The sequence below is a fragment of the Leptidea sinapis genome, chromosome Z (genome assembly GCF_905404315.1).
Source record: "Leptidea sinapis chromosome Z, ilLepSina1.1, whole genome shotgun sequence".
In the NCBI taxonomy this organism is placed as follows: domain Eukaryota; kingdom Metazoa; phylum Arthropoda; class Insecta; order Lepidoptera; family Pieridae; genus Leptidea; species Leptidea sinapis.
The window spans coordinates 15,083,364-15,104,515 of NC_066312.1; the positions used below are offsets into that span (position 1 = coordinate 15,083,364).

At 34.4% G+C, this 21,152-nt stretch overlaps 2 protein-coding genes across 6 annotated transcripts in view; one reads left to right on the forward strand and one right to left on the reverse strand.

Annotated features, from left to right (window-relative positions):
* The first annotated feature begins 1,242 nt into the window (after positions 1 to 1,242).
* LOC126978978 (deformed epidermal autoregulatory factor 1) lies at positions 1,243 to 11,231 on the forward strand. 4 transcript variants are annotated; one of them, XM_050828115.1, is made up of 7 exons: positions 1,243 to 2,012; positions 2,370 to 2,420; positions 5,020 to 5,208; positions 6,097 to 6,117; positions 6,281 to 6,498; positions 8,233 to 8,383; positions 9,479 to 11,231. In XM_050828115.1, the coding sequence occupies exons 1-7, from the start codon at positions 1,343 to 1,345 to the stop codon at positions 9,562 to 9,564; spliced, it is 1,386 nt and encodes a 461-aa protein (XP_050684072.1). In that variant the 5' UTR covers positions 1,243 to 1,342; the 3' UTR covers positions 9,565 to 11,231. The 4 variants fall into 4 exon arrangements, with proteins under 4 accessions (XP_050684072.1, XP_050684074.1, XP_050684073.1 ...); XM_050828117.1 differs by having other exon boundaries at positions 1,243 to 1,952; XM_050828116.1 differs by having other exon boundaries at positions 1,244 to 1,952; positions 2,370 to 2,426.
* Positions 11,232 to 11,755: 524 nt separating this feature from the next.
* The window catches only part of LOC126978897 (laminin subunit alpha), a 64,530-nt gene continuing 55,133 nt past the window's right edge, over positions 11,756 to 21,152 (reverse strand). The window contains exons 53-62 of one of the 2 annotated variants that reach the window (XM_050828018.1): positions 20,164 to 20,347; positions 19,778 to 19,916; positions 19,051 to 19,283; positions 18,091 to 18,183; positions 17,500 to 17,685; positions 15,464 to 15,636; positions 14,362 to 14,601; positions 13,447 to 13,608; positions 12,646 to 12,877; positions 11,756 to 12,172 (exon numbers count right to left, since the gene is read on the reverse strand). In XM_050828018.1, the coding sequence (XP_050683975.1) occupies positions 11,910 to 12,172; positions 12,646 to 12,877; positions 13,447 to 13,608; positions 14,362 to 14,601; positions 15,464 to 15,636; positions 17,500 to 17,685; positions 18,091 to 18,183; positions 19,051 to 19,283; positions 19,778 to 19,916; positions 20,164 to 20,347 (1,905 nt within the window). In that variant the 3' untranslated portion in view covers positions 11,756 to 11,909. Of the gene's footprint in view, positions 12,173 to 12,645; positions 12,878 to 13,446; positions 13,609 to 14,361; positions 14,602 to 15,463; positions 15,637 to 17,499; positions 17,689 to 18,090; positions 18,184 to 19,050; positions 19,284 to 19,777; positions 19,917 to 20,163; positions 20,348 to 21,152 lie in introns of both variants that reach the window. The other variant, XM_050828017.1, reaches the window with a different exon arrangement.

A 21,152-nucleotide genomic window follows, 5' to 3' on the forward strand; every position in this document is an offset into this window, starting at 1 on the left:
TACTAAAGTAAAAGTAAAGAATATTTGATAGTACAAGTACAGATTTCTATTATTTAAATATTTTATAGGGGCTTACTTATGGCTAAGAATATGTAATATTACAAGTACGGAAGTCTCATTCCGTAAAATCAATTAAAGAAATAGGGACCCTTGCCCCCATACAATACGGTGTAATTCAGATCGCACAACGCTATTAACCTGCATTTTCATTCACCTAGAAGTGTCCTCTCTTTCCATAGCATGACACTTAGCTCTTCTGCCGACATTAGGGTTGTCTTCTTTACCTAAAACTGTACCTATCTATTGTATAAATAGTGTATGTAAGGCTAACTCTTATTAATAGCTCAGTTTTTCTTAAATAGTTTTACATAAATAGATATTATGTAATCGTAGTTTTAAATCAATATTACTGGAACGCCCCGACATAGTCATCATTTACCTTCAAAATTAGGAACTATTTAAATAGGTAGGTATCGATATACTTGCTTGAACAGAACCATGACGCGAGCTAGACTTGCATGTATGTATGTAAGTACGTAGCCCTTAGTCGCCGGTGCCTGTGCGCGTATAAGCACTTTCATATAAGAGGGCAGTGGAGTTATTATGTGCCCATTTGCGTCCAAAACCTTCTGTGTTAGCGGACAGATATAAGTTTCGACAGTGGCGTCAATTATATAATTAATCAATTGCAATGTCACGGAATTAAAATGGAAAAATATTGCTTATATGAATCAAGTCTAGATGATAACCTCAGGGATCAGTTGGTGTGCGGGTTAAGGAGTGAGATGATCTGCTAGACTTGCCGTACAACAGAGCCGTGACTTTAGCATTGTCATTAGTGGCCGCTGATCGAGACGCTCTTGAAGTTGATAAGAGAAGCACAGAATTAACGTAAGTAGTCAACAATGGAATTTTGACGGGTGTTATAGATGATAAATGGACAACATCTAGCCAGTGATTGTTCATACAAGGATTAGATATCCAGTTGGTGCCGAAAAACATTTAATGCGAGGATGTGCCCAATTAGAGAAAAATCAGTAACAGCGTTGGTGAATATAGTAGTAGTATTGTTATAAGTGTAGTTGTTGTTTAGCGCTTGCCCTTTCTATTTGTAATGACGTCACCGACGCTACTTCTGTAGTGTCTAAGTTGGTCACACGATATCGGGCTGTCAAGTCATCTGCACGCTTTTAAGACGCTAGTTTACATTCTTCATCTATGGTAACAAGAAAAGAAGTCTTGTACTTATATGCTCCTCTTTGGTGTACAAATCGCCGACGAAGGCGATGTCTCTAAAGTCTAATATCTGTGAAAGAAGCTTCGGAGTTCGGACAGCGTCGTTATGCCGGACATTACCGAAGTTACCGACGGCGATGCATTGTCGAGCGCGGCCGAGCGTGCTTCCGATCGTTCTGATGGCGGTACCGTTGCTTCAGCTAGCAGAAGGTCGACTCGCCTTAGTGATTCTTTTATCACTGTTCCTGTATCGTTACCTGTGGGTACCCTCGTGACAGGAACTACGTTTAATTTGATAACCTCTGACCAGTTGCCACATTTCAAGCCTATGCTATGTGTTGATAACGGATTTGTGTCGGGAAGTTCAATAACAGATGAAATTAAGAGTACAATTGGCACAACATCACCGCTTCTTGAAGATCAGAAAGATCAAGAATGTAATTCAAATGACAATTCGCCATTGTCAAGTAGCGGCCAGGGTCAATCATGGAACGACACGGCAAATATGCCCATACTGCCAGTGCGATGCAAAAATACGTCGGCAGAATTGCATAAGAACAAACTGGGTTCTGGTGGACGGGGTAAATGTATAAAATACAACGAGTCTTGGTATACACCTAGTGAATTTGAAGCTTTATGCGGAAGGGGGTCTAGCAAAGACTGGAAAAGATCAATAAGGTTTGGTGGAAGAAGTATACAGGCATTAATAGCAGAAGGTGTGTTGAAGCCCCATGCTACCAGCTGTACATGTGGTGCATGTTGTGATGATCAAACGGGTATGCTTTATAAAATATAAAAAGGCTTTTATAATTATTATTTATAAAACATTTGCTATTGTGTTTACATTGTGTGGTATTACTTTAAATGACAAATCATTAATTTCCATTAAGACAATAACTCACATCAGGGATGGAATTGTTTAGAATATAATTTGTAAGTTTTTTGAACTTGAACTTAAACTATGGTGCCTTAATCTGATTTTTATGTTTAACAATGCTTTGTTTGAATATTTTTATAACATATGAGACATTTATGAAATTATTAAAGTTATATTATGTATTTTATAATAATTCTATTATATAATTACTTTAATAAAAATTAAATATTTATTAAATTTTACTATTATTTTTCAGCTACAGGACCAGTCAGGCTATTCATACCATACAAAAGGAAAAAACGTGATGGTGAAGGTTTGGTTCTAAATTCATTTACTTAATGAAAATAGTTCAGTTAAATAGGGATATATGAAAAAGTATAAAATTTTACAGTAGCAAAATATATGTTTTGAATATTACAAGAAATTGTTTATTCTCTTGATATTTACATGTAGCTATTATACTAAAAATATATTTTATATAATATAATAGTCTAATATACCTAGCCATGTAATATACCTTGCCATAAATACTGAAACAAAGAAAAAATAATTTTCTATTGCAAATAACATTTACTACTCTTACTGTCTGTTAGTTTAATTCACTAGGATGCCGTAATCACTCGTCGTACCGATTTGCTGCGGCATATATTTGAGTTAATCAAGGTAAACTAAGTCTGTGTACAAAAACAAAACAAAATTAATCCAAACAAAAATGATAAAAATAATCTTTTGGAATTTGCTGCGTTATTTAAACATGAGGAATTAGCGAATTATTTGGTCACATGAGAATCTTGTGCTGATTTGCAAATTCAATAACTAAGAACCTTGCAGTTGAATCACTCTCAATTGATAGCAGTGTTACAATTAAAACTTATTGTGATTTGATCAATCAGCCCAATTTTTAATTAAATATAAATAGCGCGTGCTAATTTAGAATAATTTGTAAATCATGTTTGTTTTTAATTATAATAAATGAATCAAGTTGAAATTCAAAATTCTGTCTCAACAATAATATAGAAAATTTCGAAAGCTTTCTATGAGTTCAAATTTTTTTTTAATCGGTCCAGAAACAATTTAACACAGAAATCAATTGGAGTCACACAGTGGGAGCTCTGCTCAGCTTCACTCAATAAATATTAAACAATTTAAAATATAAAAAGCTTATTTGTGGTGGTCTACATTGGCTACAATACAGTCCTTTAAACTTTGAGGCCAGGTATCAATAGCAGCATGCACTCCTTCAATGGGGAAACTCTACACTGTCAATCATACAGACTGTTTTAGGGACTCCAATCATCATGGCATTTAGAGCAAGCCTTACTCTCTAAAACTGACCATGAATCGTAATTCAGCTGATGAAGTCCAAAATGTTTTACTAGCTTAATGACCCGGTGCCAATTTTTGCTGGAAGGACAATTTTTGCTTATTGAACATGGGGCTAAGGGTTAAGGGGATTCACTATGTTCTCAAAAATGGTATCTTGATAAACTTTTGCCAATGTTTTGATACCTTTTTCACAAAAGTATGGCTCAGTCACTTCTTGATAGCTATACCCCAAAGCATCACTGAAGTCAAATAGTGCCCACCTTGCACTCTGTCGACTAATTGAGAAGCTTCCTTAGAGCATTTAGCATAAATATGGTCTTTTTGTTTGTTAAAATGTTGCTCAATTGTAAAAAAATCTGTGACCTCCCTTTCCTTCCAGCTTCAGTATATGTATCGATTTCACCACTATAATCCTTTTTAAATTATCAGTTAAGAAATGACCAGTATGTCTCTTATAGGCTGCAAGTCTTGAGTCATCTTCTAAAATACGCAACATGGTTCTAGGTGCTATCTTCATCTTCCGAAAAATCCATAAAATCTTTTGCTTTCCTACAGGATTTCTTTGAATTCTTTCTCTAACTGCTTTGACCACCTATTTCTATCGTACCAACACTACATGGACGGCCAGATCTTATTCTGTCACAAACAGAGGAGGTCTCATAGTATCTATTAATAGGCTGGTGCACAAACATTTTACTAATACCAAGTGTAATCACACCAATTTGGTTCTCTTTATCACCATCCATTTTAATATCTGAAAATATTGTACATTTTATCGGTGCCAAAATGAGAAAAATTAAACAACAATCATATAAAAATGACAGATTACAAATTCAAATGTAATATTTTGTTTATTTTTAATTGTAACAGTATTTATGGCCAGACTAAGTAGTCTTAATAATTCTATAGTATGAAAATGGTGATTTCAATGATATGCTTTAAGAATTGAATATAATGAAATTTTTCAATTAATCAAAATATAAATACTAATTTTTATATTATATTAATATTATATATCTATAAATTAAGGAATTCACCTAAACTTGTAAAACTTAATATAACCAATATGAAACCTGTACACTGTACTGTGTGTGTTAGAGCTTGATGGATTTAATCATTACCACTCATACTCCCTTGCAACACTTAAGTGTCATACAAATGTTGCCTGCCTAATAAATGAGTGTATGTATATTTCCTTCAAAGATACCCATGTCATATGAAAAAGGCACTCTGCATAAAATGTTCTGAGCTGAAAGTGGGGTGTACCAGACCATAGACAAGAGCAATACTCCAGATTTAGCTGGTCCCTGCACCTTAAGTACAGCTTGTCTCAATTCCATGACATCTAAAATGAAGAAACAAGTTTCTTGTGGATCCATAAACAATACATGAGAAATCCCTGTGTGGTCAGTCTGCATGCTGCTACTGTACTGCATCCTCAGTACTAAATTTATCATAACACTGCATGTTTGAGATATGTATCATAATATCAGTAATACACGATGAACACCCTAGAGTCCACACAATAGAACTTTAGTTTCCTAAAAAAATACTTTCAAAATTATTTAATAACATTACAGGTGAGCCAAGTGTTGGTAATAAAAGAAAAAAAGTGAAATCTGAAAATGTAGTAGAGGAGCATGAGGTTGAAAATCACTCAAGTAATAGTAATTCAAAAGAAACTTGGCAGTCATTAGCTGATGGTCTTGAAACTAACTCAGATTATCACTTGCTAACTGAAACAGACCTTCCTGAAGATACAATCCCACGTAAGCATAGAATGTTAAAAATAAATAGGTAAAACTAAAATGTCTTCAATTAAATTAGTTCTGACGGCACTCTCTTATCACCACGGCGCCAATGAAGTGAATGTGAAGCAGTAATGTGTTAGCATTAATGTGTATCAGTCTGAAGGGCGCCATAGTTATTGAAATTATTGGGCAAATGAGATATTACATCATATTTTGTCTCAAATAATTTTAGTGCCAATCAGAATTTTTGGGTTTTTCAAGAATCCTGAGTGGCACTGCATTTTAATGGTCAGGGCGTATCCATTACTCGCCTTGTTCCTTATTGCCTTAATAAAATCTATGAGAAGGACTATGTTCCCGCCAGTAATGACTTCTACAGCATACTGCCTGCTACTGCCAATGTATTGTCCGTGTGTTGTGTATTCATCTGTTTTGTTCAGTACTAGGGTTGTTTTGTAAGTACCACTCAACATATTAACACTGTTGTGGATTGTTGATTCTGGATATCATGTATTCATTCTGTCACCGTTATTACCAAAAAAACATTATACTATGATTTTTTTGAGTAAATTACTTTTTATTAAACCATTCATTGAATTGTTACAGCTTAGAGATTAACATATTAATAAAAAAGAGTTTATATTCTTGCGGGGGCTTATATTTAATTAAACTTATTTTAACTGAATTTTATGCCATAGTATTCACTCAGCTTGATTTTAATTGAAAATCTTATAGAGTTGAATTGTACTTTGATCATATAAAATAAATATTATTATGATACTATATATAAACAGATGATTCAATGCATATATAATTTTGTAGTTGGTCAACTAAAATTGAATTGTGTGTATTTGCTCTATATGTTGTTTTAATTATTTTTCTTTTTCTTTGCATTCAATGGAATAGCTCCGGTTCTAAAGGAAATAGGTTAGTATTTTATCAACTTTATTATGCATAATTTGTATTTTGTAAAGAATTTTTTTTTCTAATTCATAATTTATTTATGAATTTAATTAGTAATTGTTTGATTACAATGAAATTCAGGAGTCTAAAGTTTAGTAATTAATCTTATGAAATAATTTAATTTTAGATGTGCCAGATACAGACTTAAATAGTATAGTAAAACGACTGGAACAAGTGAGCCAATCGCTAATAGTACTTACAAATGACGTGAGACAAATGTTTCTAAAACAGACTGGTGATATTGTGCATAGCAGGGCATCACCATCTCTTCCTGTTCATATGCACGGACAAATTGAGGCCCATCAAGCACCACTCCATGCTTCCGATGACACGGATGTAAAAAAGGTACTTAACCATTAGTTATTATTTGCGTATTCTGTGATTCAAAGAAGCATATGGGATGGTAGCAAATATAATAACCTTGTCTACTTGTATATAACATAATATAAACTCAGCGGCACAATTAACCGCCCACCCTTTTAAAGTGGAAAATTTTGATGTTATCGCAGTTGTAAATTATTGGGCATAAATAAGTCAAGTGTGAAAGAAATGTAGTGACGAAAAAATTACAAACTACCCACTTTACTTTGTTTTTTTTTACGCTTAAGTTGTGAATATGATAAATATCGAACCTCTCTCATTATCGTTATCGTTGCCATACTGCTTACATTGCTTCAGTGGCATTAAAAGTAAACAATTTTAGTTTGTTTTGGTTTCCTAACTTAAAGCTAGTGTTTGGACATCACAAACATGCCATTTGATGCTAATTCAGTGGCGAGAGCCGTCGCTCTTATCGACGAAGGGTTTAGTCAGCGTTACGTGGCGCGGAAGCTTGGTGTCGCACGTACCACCTTAAGGGATGCAGTGAAACGGTTTCGGGAAACTGGCTCTTATGAGCGAAGACCAGGACAGGGCCGAAAAAGATGCACCTCCGCTCGTGACGACCGATTTCTTGTGACCAATGTTCCTAGAAATCGGTTCACTACAGCTGTTGAGGCACGAAACCAACTTCGTGAGGTTAGCAATGTTCAAGTGAGTCAAAGAACAGTGAGAAGAAGACTAGGAGAGAATACCCTTGGAGCTTTTCGACCATCTCGAGTGCCACAATTGCTCGTAGGCCACCGGAGAGAAATGTATGTGTATGGAACAATGGAAGAATGTTATGTTTACTGACGAGACAAGAATATGCTTGCACGGTCCTGACGGTCGCCAGCGTGTATACAGACGCAAGAATGAAAGGTTTGCACCATGTACTGTTGTGGAAACAGTAGGTTACCAAGGTGGCTCTATCATGATATGGGGCGGCATTACTTACGAAGCACGCACCGACTTGGTTATCTTCGAAAGAGGTGGAATAAATGCTCAGAGGTATGTAACAGAAGTGTTGGAACCTCATGTAATGCCATTTGCTCCATTTATTGGCGAAGATTTTTTATTAATGCAGGACAACGCTCGCCCCCACGTTGCTAGAGTTGTTACCGCGTACCTGGATACCGTCGGCATTCGAAAATTAACATGACCATCACAGAGCCCAGATTTAAATCTTATTGAACACATGGGACAATTTAAAAAGACGTGTTTGAAGCCGCATACCAGCTCCAACCACCATAGATGAATTAAAACAATCCGTGATTCAGGAGTGGCAGAACATTCCACAACAACAGATCAAAGATGTCATCGACAGCATGCCAAACCGTTTGATGGAAGTTATGAGAGCTAGAGGTGGAAATACGCACTATTAGAATGCATTTATTCAGCCGATTTTTTTATTTTTAAGCCATTTCATCACATTTGTTAATTTACGGTCAAAGTGTTTTTCAGATTTTTTTATAAATAAACGTAAAAATTAAAAACAATATTATCTTTCATTTTACTTCAATATTAGGTATATTGAAGTAAATAATTATATACGTTATAAAATAACATTCACAAGTAAGGCCACAATTTTTTTTTAACCAAAATCGTAAAAAATCAAGGTGGGCGGTTAATTGTGCCGCTGAGTGTATTATATGGAAGGAAAAATTGTCATCCATTGATTTCTAAGTAAGTCTTCCAATCTGAAATAAGGTTTGTTTTCAGTGTGCTAATTGCAATCACGAAGCCATGTCCGAATGTTCCTTGTGTAGAAGAACACCATATTGTTCCGCTTTTTGCCAGAAAAAGGATTGGCCTACTCACCAAATTGAATGCCTGCGTAATGTGCCTACTCTTCAAGAGGATTCTTCACAGAGTCAGTCCATTATGCTAATTGTGGAAAGTCAGCAGCCATAGCTGTTACTTTTTTGGTTAATTTATAGTAAAATGTACCTTTTAAAAATATTTCTAAGCAATAAATGACGAAGCAATTAGAATTTAATGAAATAAAACATCAAATATTGAACATTATTAGTTGAATATATTCAACCTATGGTTATTAAATCACATACTGTAATATTTTTTTAAATATGCAGTCAATTTCGTCACACAATAATTATGGATTGGTAATTATAATTACTTTATCTCACTGATATTCTAACTATGTCTGTATTTTTATTCCCTGTTGTGATTCAAATGCAACATTGCATACAATAGACAGGGTGCGGCTGTTGTAGTTATTTTCTATGGCATACATTCTAACGAACTCTAACGAATAAATATCAAGAATTTTACACAATTTAAATATTAATCTTTTTAATACATTGTATTGCTTTATTAAGTAAGTAGTTATATTTGTACAAACAAGGAAAAGTTATTATGAATAATGTGATCAAGATATCAAAGAAAATCGGGTAAGGTCATAAATTATTTTATGTATAAACCACAAAGTAGACTTCATAAAATAGGATGTACAATTTGAAAGACATTAATTATAGTGTTTCAGTTTATTTTGGTACTTTGTACAAGTGATAGTTTTTTATTATATTCTATAGATTAAAAATAAGTGAAACCATTCATTAATACAGAGACTAAATATTTCTTGTTTTTCAAGTATGTAAACTTTACTGTTAATATCAAGAGTGAGAAGTAAATCTTTCAATTACATTTAAATGGTAAGCAATATTGATAGGCCTGTTAAATAATAAGATTTTACAAACACACAATAGTGTGGCATTGTTATATTTGTATAATTAGTATCGCTAGAAATTTAGAAATACAACAAAATATTAAATAATTTTTTTAAATTAATATTACTAATATTCATAAGAAAGGGCTAAGGCAAACAACCAAATATATTTATTGTTATTGTTACCTATTTTCATAAGTATTATAATTCCATAATTGTAAAGAAATTCTGATCATATAATATAGAAGTAATTGCAAAAGTTAACGTGTGTCTGCATTTCAGGTGCCATGAGATTCCACTCACTCGGTGGCAATCATCCACCTTTACCAATACCACTGACAACAGATGCTAGATTGACTCCCATGTAGAGAATAGGGACATATTAACGAGTAAAAATACCCACCACACCTACCTTAATATCCTATATAGGATATATAATGTACGCAATGTGATCTTACAAAAGATTTACGCCGCTGCATACAATTCCCCGAAAATTGTATTTCGAGCGGAAAATATATTGATTCGTAACAAAAAACTACTCTAGCACACAATAATTTTACATAGACAAGTGGGTATCGCGGCTAGTGCTGTGGTGTCGGAGGAAACTGGACACTGCCAGGGTAACAAACTTACTCTAGCGTGGACACAAATGAAAAGAGATAAACCTAACTAACCTCCTTCATAGGCCCAGAACCCTTATGTGGTGCCAGGGAGTCTCTTATTCGCAAATTCTTAAGAAATTAAGACAACTTTGAAACAATTGGTCATTGGAACTCGTTGCTATTTAACCTCTCTATATCTGATATGCAAACATGTCCCCCGCGTCCGCAGAAGCCACCTGTTAAGCTGTTTTGGCGCCAGACCCGACGCCGGCCACTTGAGACGCTATATCCACTTGTATTTACAATTGTCGAGGAATTATTATGCGGTTTATGTTATGGGTTGCTAGATAAACAAGCTTGGTTATGATAAACAAAAAACGTGACTTATAATAGATTCGTGCTGTGATATCGCTGCTATTTTAAAGTTGGACGAAAAATTGTGACTATTTTGATAAGCGCGTCAAAATAAAAATATTGCAATTGAATTCTTTGTATAATTTTTACTATAGTGGACACGTTATAATATGATATTATTATATCTTCATCTATCAAAAAAATATTTTTTTTAGTCTAAAAAAAACTTTCACAAAATAATGTTCCCGCTGTATGCTAGACAAAATAAGGCTAAAGCCAAATAAATACTAATATATTTGTCTTCAAAAGCGTTGCGCAGTACACCAGCTACGCAGCAACGCAGAGCCTTTTTTTTAGGAAATTTTCGGGGATTTAATGCTCTGTGAACGGCTCGATCACCTGGCGTTGCGTAGAGAAGCTTGATTATGTGTCTTCTACCGAATGTATTACGCCGAATCCCAACTTCGCACGACACACCTAAAAATAGAATATCATCCCGACGATGACATCCAGGTGAGGCTTCTACGTCCCCAAAAAGTAATAAGTCTCGCTATAGATTTAAACCTAAGTTCCTGGTACCTAAGAGCGTGTGCTCAAGCATAAATAGGCAAATTAATTATTAATATTAAACAAAAGCAATTAATTCCACGGATTTAAGTGCTTCAACACCAACTAAGGTATATTAAGCGGAATACGTTTAAGACTCGGGTTTAGCTTACTGTTTTTGGAAATATCCAAGAGCTTTTTGATCTAATTTCTACCGCGGCTATCAGGGAACTGAAACGAGATTGAAGTGTCATGGTCGTTATGATAGACATCTTCAAAAAAAAATCTTCCCAAAGAGGCTGGCAGATTGCTGTAGTTTCTACATATGCTGTAGATTTTGCAGTTACTTAAGTACAATTATTGTTGTAAGAGTTGCTATTATATGATCAAAGTTAATTTATTGTTTATTTATACTAAAAAATTGAGTCCAACGTGTACCATGTATGTAATGAAGAATTACTAGTTTAAGTTGTAAGTATTTTGTTAAGTTCACATCGGAATTGAATTCTTTTAATAAAAGAAAAAATTAAGAATTGAATTTGTTTTAATTCTTCTCAATTATAAATTATTATGATTAAAGTAAAACAAGTATATTTTGGTGTTATATAGCAATATTCGGTAAATACATACCTTTAAGTAGTTACAGCACTGTCTCACTCCCCGTGTAGGTATCGGAATCGTAAGTAGGTGCGGCGGCCTCTACAGAGTAGGCCATCCAGTAGGGAGTCACTGTGAGCTGTGATGCACGCGTGAGCTTTGATGTCACCAAATTACAGATCCGAGTGATATTTTAGAAATAGAGAAATATAAATAAAGTAAAGCATGTTAAAGGTCATTGCGATCCAAATTTAAAAAATAGCTTCCTAAAGACTTCCGTACTTGTACTATTATATATTCTTTGGTACTTTGTAGTTTATACAATTAGCGTTTAGTCATTGAGTCGTCACTCAGATATACAGTACTTAAAACACACTACAATTTTTTGACTTATGAATAAATTTACAAAAAATAACTTTAATTTTTAAATGGTTGCTGTCGTCATAAAATAAAAAACCAATACCAATTTATTATTTAATACAGCAATTATAATTCACAATTTTTGAGATTTATTTTTATTTGCACATAAACACTTCTTAATATAATGAAAAGGAGAGATTGAGGTTTAATGTATATTTTGTTGCGTTGTTAAGAAACGATATTCACACTGGAATTTAATTGTTGGGACACACACCTATGTGTGTGTTTCTTCCCGCGGCAGTGAGAGGTATCTGCACTAGTGTATCCTTCACGGTGATATTACGGATACATCCTGTGAATCCTCTGCGTGACCTGACTCCGCGAACCTTCCAAAGCGGCCGTTCGTGTCCGCCTATGTACAATGCGGAACGAGTATCCGTTGAAGCTGAGTGACCCAGACCAGCATCTGAGTAGTGGCCATCTACGCTGACAGATACTACGTGATGGGATTTAATAGCTGAAATATTATAAAAACTAATTTTTATTCGCTGGTATAATCTGAAATTTGGTTGCTCGATGAAAAACAATGATATTGCGAATATATTATTGGAGGATTCTTGTATATGAGGTAAGAAGAGATAAATCGGTATGAATTGTATTGACATTGTAATTCTCTGACCTTGTATGTATTGACGTATTAAATAAAACTACAATATTGATAATTTCTTGTAATAAATTGAGCTTAAAAAAATATTTATCAATGAAATTATATTTTGTATTTTTTTGCTCACTACACACTGCTTGCAACTAGCGAATTATTTATTACATTTACGTTACACATGCAACGCGAATTAAATTTTCCCATGTATAAAAAATACCCTATTTATAGAAATCTGGTCTTAAAAATATACATTACTTATGTTGCCCAGGGGCTATAACTATTTATTATTTTTAATATATTTGGAAAGCAATGTAATATTTTATGCTTACCGCGAATTTTATGCCATTTTCCATCGCAAAGTGAAACTTTGTTGCCCAATTTATAACTGGCATAGAAGGGGCCTTTGCCATTCTCTACGTTGACGACAACTTCATTCTCCAACAACTCGATTACCATAAAGTCTCGCTTCCCGTGGACACTCAGCAGTAGACCCGTGGTATTACGTGGTTTGATTTCCATCGAAATTGAAATTTCATATCCAACCTTAAAGCTTTCAAGTAGCTGAAAATATTATGTATATTTATAATCTGGTAAATTATATTAGCAGTAAACAGCTTACTTTATTAATGGTACTGGTAATTATTTTTGGGATAAACCAATAAGTTATCTCAAATGTTTAGTGTTAATTCCGCCAATATATATATTGGCGGAATTAACACTAAAGAAAACCTAAATCATTTGTATAATTATGGATTCCGCAAAGTAACGCCTAATTCAATAAATTTTCTCAAATGTTTGCTTTAAAATTTAAAATGTTTAAGGTTAGTTATCTATTTTATTAAAATTTTGTCAAGTCAACTTTTTGTAGCAAAAAGATAACAGTACATGTCTATTTAACCTTCATATTATCACAATGCTTTGCAAAATTTAAATAAATAATTTGTAAAAGCCTAGTTTTTCTAACAGATTGATGGCATTTATTATTATAGTGCGTGCAATGCAACGTCCTGGAAATACTTATGATTTTTGTTTGCGAAAAGAGGTTTAAATTTGCACGCCCATTGTTTCAAACTATTTTGTCGAATGTTACCATTTGTTGTTGAATCATCAAAATATATGAGACATTATACCTTCAAATAATTGCTGTGTCCATTGTGGGATGGTCCGAAGTAAACGCCGTTTTCAACATTATCAGTACAGCGAAGCGAATTCGATCTGAACATTATGTCTGTTACATGTTGTGCGTTCATCATCAATCCCTTGAGACATCCTTTGAATGGTTGGTAGAAACCCTGCGAGATATTTAAATACAAATTAAATACTAATATATACATGAGCATAGATGTATTCTACTAAAAAAATGTGAAAGAGGTAGCGCATAGTATCCGCGCTTGTTAGAGCAAGATGGGCTAGGCCATTCACATTTAATGATTGTTTCTATTCATTCTTTAAAAAATCGCGCTTTTTGGATATTTTCCTAGTAGTAGTAGATTAAGTAGACGATTGGTTACGCGTGCTTACCTATCTGGATGTAACCCACAAAATATAGAAAAACCTGCTTTATTACAAAGACGTAATTACGACTTCAATTATTTATCAGTTAAATGCAATATTTTAAAATTATAACAAAAGTTCTTTACACAAATAGATAAGAAAAATAATCAAGTTCTATCATAACAAAGAAAATAAAATTTGACGCTTGTTTTTGTGTATATTTCTTCTGTAGATTTGGATGACACAGCATCAAACATAAGCATGGCTAACATTTTAGGGATCCTATTTAAGCAATGTTCGCTTTACACCATATTATAACTAGCGAGCTTAAAAATATTATGTAAAAAGACCATTACGGAATTTAAACTTCATCATCTCAGTAGTATCATAAAATATGAGTAAAATCTTTGCTATCTTCAGCTTAATGTCAGTGCAGTATCCTCACCACTTGCCACCACATGAGGCTCTTGAAAGTTTTGCCTCCTATTAAAATAGAAAAATATATGGACGTTTGCGTAGAAGACAGTTTTTTTTCATATCAATATACTCACATTAAGGTTTTCACTGATTATATCGGTCAGATTTCCCAGTCCGCCGTAGTAATAAGGCGGTGTAAGTAAAGCGGGTGAAAAGCAAAATACGCTGGTTTCACCGATATGGTCAGAGTCAACGGTCAGCTTGCCGTGGCCCCCATTCCGGACTAGAGTGACCGTGTGCCAATCAGTGCCATTGTACGTTTGGGATGATGTCACTGTGCCGGTATCACCGCCGCAGTTGAATGCAAAATGCAGCTGAAATACATAATATGATGAATATTACTTATCTTTAATCGACATTATAAAAGAAGGTTATTAAATATCAAGTCGCATTTTTAAGTGAAAAGTGTAAATAGACTTTAAGGGATAATATTTTTAAACAAGATAACTAAAATTTTAAAATTAACATTGTCCTCTGCAACTTCGAGGCTGCTGCTAATAATAATTTTTAATTTTTTTAATACAACCTCAGGCCAATTTTGACCAATTTGGCGTTAACTATACTTTAAACCTATGTCTACCGTAATTTCGTTAGTATTCATTTCGTATCCAGATTCCTCGGGAACTCCTAAACACTTCGGAATCTAACATCAATCAAATCAAAACATCACCACGTTTATGTTTTGTAATATAATAATAATGGATAACTATATAAGAAATAACAAATAATTTTTTACGCTTTTGTTGTTTGGAAAGTTGTCTGATAGTTCAACTTAATGTCACGTTCAACATCCAAGAATACGGCAATTATTTGGCTGTATGCTCGTTTTCCCTCCTAATCCATAAAAGTATTGGTTACACTATATGTCGAACTGGCGATACTGCTGTGGGTCTACTAATCTATATATAAAAAAACCAAAATATAATAAAAAACATTGGTTAGGGGTGTGGGGTTCGAACCTACTAAACCTCTCTGGAACCAAAGCTTAAATCAGGCGTTTAAGACCGCGCGGCCAATCCGACGTGAAATCAGTTAGTAAATCAGTCAATTAATGATACAACTAAATCATTTGATTGTAATGCGACATTCGATAGATGAGCGAAAAATATTTGAGGCAATGTAATAAGTAGTTCCGACTTGGTGTAAAGTTTAAAAATGTGTTTATTAATAAATTACCTTTGCATCTTTCATATAAAGTGCGAGGAATTGATTTGGCGATCTATCAGCTTGCGCGTAGAATATCAAACCGCCATGTTGATCAAATGTTCGGAATGTTATCATGAGATCAAAGCCTTCCAATTGCCGGCCAGCCAATTTCGCATATTCTATGCGACTGTCGTTACGTGTTCCTGTATTATATATAAATAATTAGACATGATTCATTAGATTCTTTGAAATAATTTTCAAAATTTGATATCTGTATGAAATAAATATTTGACGCTCTGTTTGCTGTGAAAAAATTTCATTACAAGAAGAAACGAATTAATTATTGTAGTAATTGATCTTCTATAAATTTCGTAATTAACAAACGAAATTTTCAAATTTTGCTATGAAAATTTTGTATATATGCAATTGTTTAGGTGAAGCGAAACGCACAGGCTACTAAACATAAAACCTGTCACTTAATTAATCTGAAAGTCGAATTGCTTAAAACAAACTGAGGATTAAGTATTAATTTTTTTTTATGGAATAGGAGGACAAACGAGCGTACGGGTCACCTGGTGTTAAGTGATCACCGCCGCCCACACTCTCCTGCAACACCAGAGGAATCACAAGAGCGTTGCCGGCCTTTAAGGAAGGTGTACGCGCTTTTCTTGAAGGTACCCATGTCGTATCGTCCCGGAAACACCGCACAAGGAAGCTCATTCCACAGCTTCGTGGTACGAGGAAGAAAGCTCCTTGAAAACCGCACTGTGGAGGACCACCACACATCCAGATGGTGGGGATGATATCGTAACTTGTGGCGTGTCGTGCGAAGGTGAAATTCGGCGGCAGGAATCAGGTTGAACAGCTCTTCGGAACACTCCCCGTGATAAATGTGGTAGAAGACAGACAATGAAGCGACGTCTCTACGCAACGCCAAGTGATCCAGCCGTTCACAGAGTACTGGGTCCCCGACAATTCGAGCTGCTCTGCGTTGCACGCGGTCAAATGGATTGATACTGGGGTGCGCCAGACCAGAGATGACAGATAATAGATAATAGATTGATTTATAAAATTAAGTAACAATTCTTCATAGATATTTAATTTTATAGTTTTCTTTTAAACACGATATTATTAAGGAAATATAAGAAGGCAGTTTTCTGTCCAAACTGTACTTGAAGCATAGAGCTCTGGTACCTCAGAATGGTAGGTGTCTTCCCATTGTCGTTACAACGTTTGAAGCGAAGAGAGTACCCAGAAGATCGGACTTCTCCTTTGCCATATGGGCCAGGGAGTCATTCTTCCTGAAGTTACCCCGACTACCTTTCGACAACTCTCAGAACTTTCGTATTCCGGATAGTTGACTTGACTCGCAGATTTTGACGACGTACATAGATTTCACACGGGCGATTTGCCGCTTAAAGTATCTGGAGGCACAGTTTTATTTCCTCTTAGATCTTTGCAGTGTGGATCCTTTGTGTCCAACGCCGCAATCCGGTTGCGATACGCCTGTTGTTTGCTGTCAGCTGTTGTTGTAACAGACATATTGAACAAGAGCTGTGATCTGCCACCGATCGGTACAACAAAGCTTGGTATGACAAGATAAAGCCTCGTAGTATCATATCGGCTACTGCCATATGAAATCAGTATTTTGGTACTGACAAAAATATTGAAGTAAGATTTGATGTCTGAAAGCAATACCACAAAAAATTCTATAGCCGTAGCAGATAAGTTATTGAGGTAATAAGGTTTGAAAAAATTTGGATATAACGAAATAGTATATAATATTCTTTTTTGGAACAGTTCTTCATTTTACAATTTACTTCAGATGGTAACACCGCTAGCTTGACGTGGCTTGACATTTTTTCTTAATGTTGTTTGCACAAAATTTGATATTTTAGACGAACATAATATTAGCTACCAGGGTGTTAAAAGTATCTCTATTCTTTTATTATTTACTCATTTTGATAGTTGTGGCAATTTTTTTATTTTAAATACTCGATATTCGATCCATACCTTACGCGAAATGTTAAAAATAAAAAAAATATTGTGTCTACCAATATACTCACCAAACCTATAGCCTTCTTGTGGGTTGCCTATGTGATATTGTGGATCATAAGCCAGTAAACAGCCGGTTTCTGGTTGTGGAGGTGGCCTTGCAGTTGTTGGTGGGTTTGTGAATGGTAACCTAGTTGTTGTCTTTGGAAGCATGGTTGTCGCATTTGTTGTCTCCTCCGGTAGGTAAACCGCAGGTACTACTGCGCAAAATCGTTAAATTTATAAAATTCAAATATTATATAGTACCTAATTTAAAATAACATTCTGGTAAGAAAACATTTTTTTTGATGTACTGAAGTATTATCAATAACAGGTTTAAATTAATATGATTTCGTTTTATATTAGTGATTATCGTTTTTTAAGTATCAATACTATTAACGCTTCAAGCCTATCTGAAGACGAGGTGTGAGAAGGCTTCTTTTGAGAAGCCATGACTTTTATTGTTAGTTTTAGCTTTGAATCCATCGATTCCAATATTTGTAATAACTTATATACAGAATTGTATAGTTATTTCAAAAAAATATAAAATAAATTTATGATTCTTGCAATACGATGGGCGAAGTAATATAAACATACATGATAATGTATCACATATCACTCACCTCTCTCGGTTTGTTCGGGTTCAGGAAGTCGAACTGTGAACGTTGGTGTAGGTAGGACGTCTCCTCGAGCAGGAGATGGCCACACTGCTTGATCTATATGCGTAAAATTTAGTATTAGTTTATTTCATGCAACTAATAAGTTGTTTTTAGCAATACTATCGCTATACTTGATGATATAATATTAAAGCTTACATACTCGCATATCAATATGATTTTCTACTTTAAAGCCATGCTAATTTTCGTTATAACGCATCCCTATCACGTCTTCATACTACAAAAATCTTTGCTAAATCAAAGTTCATTTCATTAAGAGCGGATTGAAACCTCTTCTTTCTGTTTTTTATATTTTTTTAAAAAGAGTGTTTTTTATATTTGGATGTGCTGCCTGAGCCTATGTGCCTTAGCGTCAAAAGACGTCATCATTTAAATCCAGATGAAATGATCCAACTAATGGGCATATCGAAATCATGTATTCAACAGAGTTAGCTAAGACATGATGTTCTTGGTCATGTACTCGTGCTACTGAGGATCTGGCAAAACGGCACACGGGTAGATATCGTATTGAAGACAAGACATAAAGACAGGGTCGGTCTTCAAAGACTTGTGTCAAGGCTCCAGGAAGGCGACCAGCTTCTAGTAAGTGGTAAAACCGTGCATAGAAGGTTGCATGGCGTTATGATTCGAAGACGAACATGTTTTAGAAACTTCAGCTAGAAACATCCGCCCTCAACACCTTCAGGAGGGCAACTCATACCAAGCCAATCTGTTTGGCGGACTAACTCAGCTCGTTTGCATAAGGCGTAATGATTAAATATACCACAATGAACTTTTATTACCTATAGAAAAGGACAGTCAAAGATTTCAATTCATACACTATAAAAAACCTATCCGAAACCAATGCTATAAAAGTATTATTTGGGCATATGATGTGATCTGTGATTTTAATACGTGATCAATTACCTGGAGGAACTCCTCCCGTACTTATTGTAGTGCCGCATCTTCCAAAAGTGACGCTGTTATTACTGAAGGGCTCTAACAGGTTAAGCACACGTCCGTTGATAGTTGCGTCTGCAATGCAACCTTTGAAAGCCGCTTTGGAACCGACTTTTCCACCAACCACATACCCTGGCTGAACTCCACCAATGAATAAAACACCATCCAATATGTGCAACGGCGCCGGTGCAGTATCAGTGCTACAAATTTAGAATATTTTAATATTATTTTTATATTTATATAACCAAGTAATAATCGACGCAACCCATAGCCATATATCGAATTAGAAATCATTGTGTGCTTCTATAGACAAAAGTGCGTGTGTTTACGCAACTAAGGAGTTGTATTTTTCTGACAGCACAACAAAAATTGAAAAGTGTTGAATTACTTATCTAGAACGCAAATATTTTCAAACTCATGATAATTTAAAAATTGTTTTAAATACAATACTCTGATGTCTTACAGGTAACCTGTTGAAATGTATTCATAGTGTCACTTGCTAAATAAATATCTTTAATAAAGATTACACTTCACACTATACTAGATGTAGATTTATCAATAAACTTCAATATGATTTTTGTCTTAATGCGCCTTAAGAAGTTAACCTCTATGCTCACGATGTTTGGTCTCCCAATTGGTAAGGTGCTGTTATCAATGGTTGATTATAGCAAATATGTATTAACATAATTATTACCTGAAGTAGTCGAAATCATCAACAACAAGACGTAGTGCCTTAGTACTGTGTGTTACAGTTACAACGTGCCATTGTGAGTCATTGTACGTACTCAATCCTGTGTCCAATCTTTCCCTTTGACTCATAAGTACTAGACTACCTGTAGACATAATATAATAGTATGTAATATTTTGCGATTGATTATTGTAAGGCTGTGCCGTGCATATTTGTTAAATAAACAATTGTAACACTTGCAATAATAACTCAGTAAATTTTGCACTTTTACCAATCTTTATAGTCGCGAGAATGAAATTTAATTAAGCCTCGTACAGTTATATATAAACTATTGATAGCTATTAATTGTAGAACGAAAACAAAACGACATATTATTCAGATTTTTTTGATACCTTTGTTCAGGGACAACGATATGATATCTGGTGTAGTAGTAGTCTGCATCCGACTAAGGTACAGGAACAATAATCCATCTGGCATCGACGACTTAAACTTAAGTGTTAATTGTAAGTTTTCTGTCGTTATGTCCGTGAAACGTAAATAGCTATCCTCGCCGGTCAGTGAAACAAGTGATGCAAACTGAAAATTTATCATTAAAATAAGAGGGTGATATAAAATTAAGCAATCTATAACGAACACGAATTTTTATAACTATATTTTATTATTTAAAGTTAAACACAAAACTGAATACGAATCCTACACCATTGCTGGAAGAAATTCGGTACATAAAATGAGGCCTAATATAGACAAATCGACATCCGGTCATAACCATAATGTATCGCATATATTATGATATCTTCACTTAGGTATTAACTGTTATTAAAATATAAAATCACGTGAAAATCCAAATTTTTTATTTCTTTGCAAAGCTTATGTAGTGCTCCAACACAGCAGAAACTTTAGTTTAAATATAGGGCATATTTATGAGAGAAGGATGTTGTATTATGTCAATTAATAACATTACTAGACTGTTTGTACTAAGTTGTTTAATATGACGTATGTTTTGTTTGTTTTGGAAAAGAAACTAATTGTAAGTTATCCGAGTCGATTGGATTTTTGATTTCTTTGCAGTCGATACCCACAGCCTATATGGCTGTTTGCTGCATGGTGGCAGTTTAAAAATAAATGAATGCTTGTATTATATAAATTACTATTTGGTATATCATACAGCAACTCTTTCTATTTATTTCATTTAATATTTTGTAGGCAAATTTACCTTTATAGGGTTCTTAGATATAATTATTTTGAAAAAGCAATATTAGACCCCTATGCCAAAATGAAAAGATTAACGGCCATTGCCAATATACTATCTACAGATAGAGATAAATTACTATTTTCTGCTGTCAGTAATTAGCTGTCAATAATCTGAAGCTGTCCCAATATA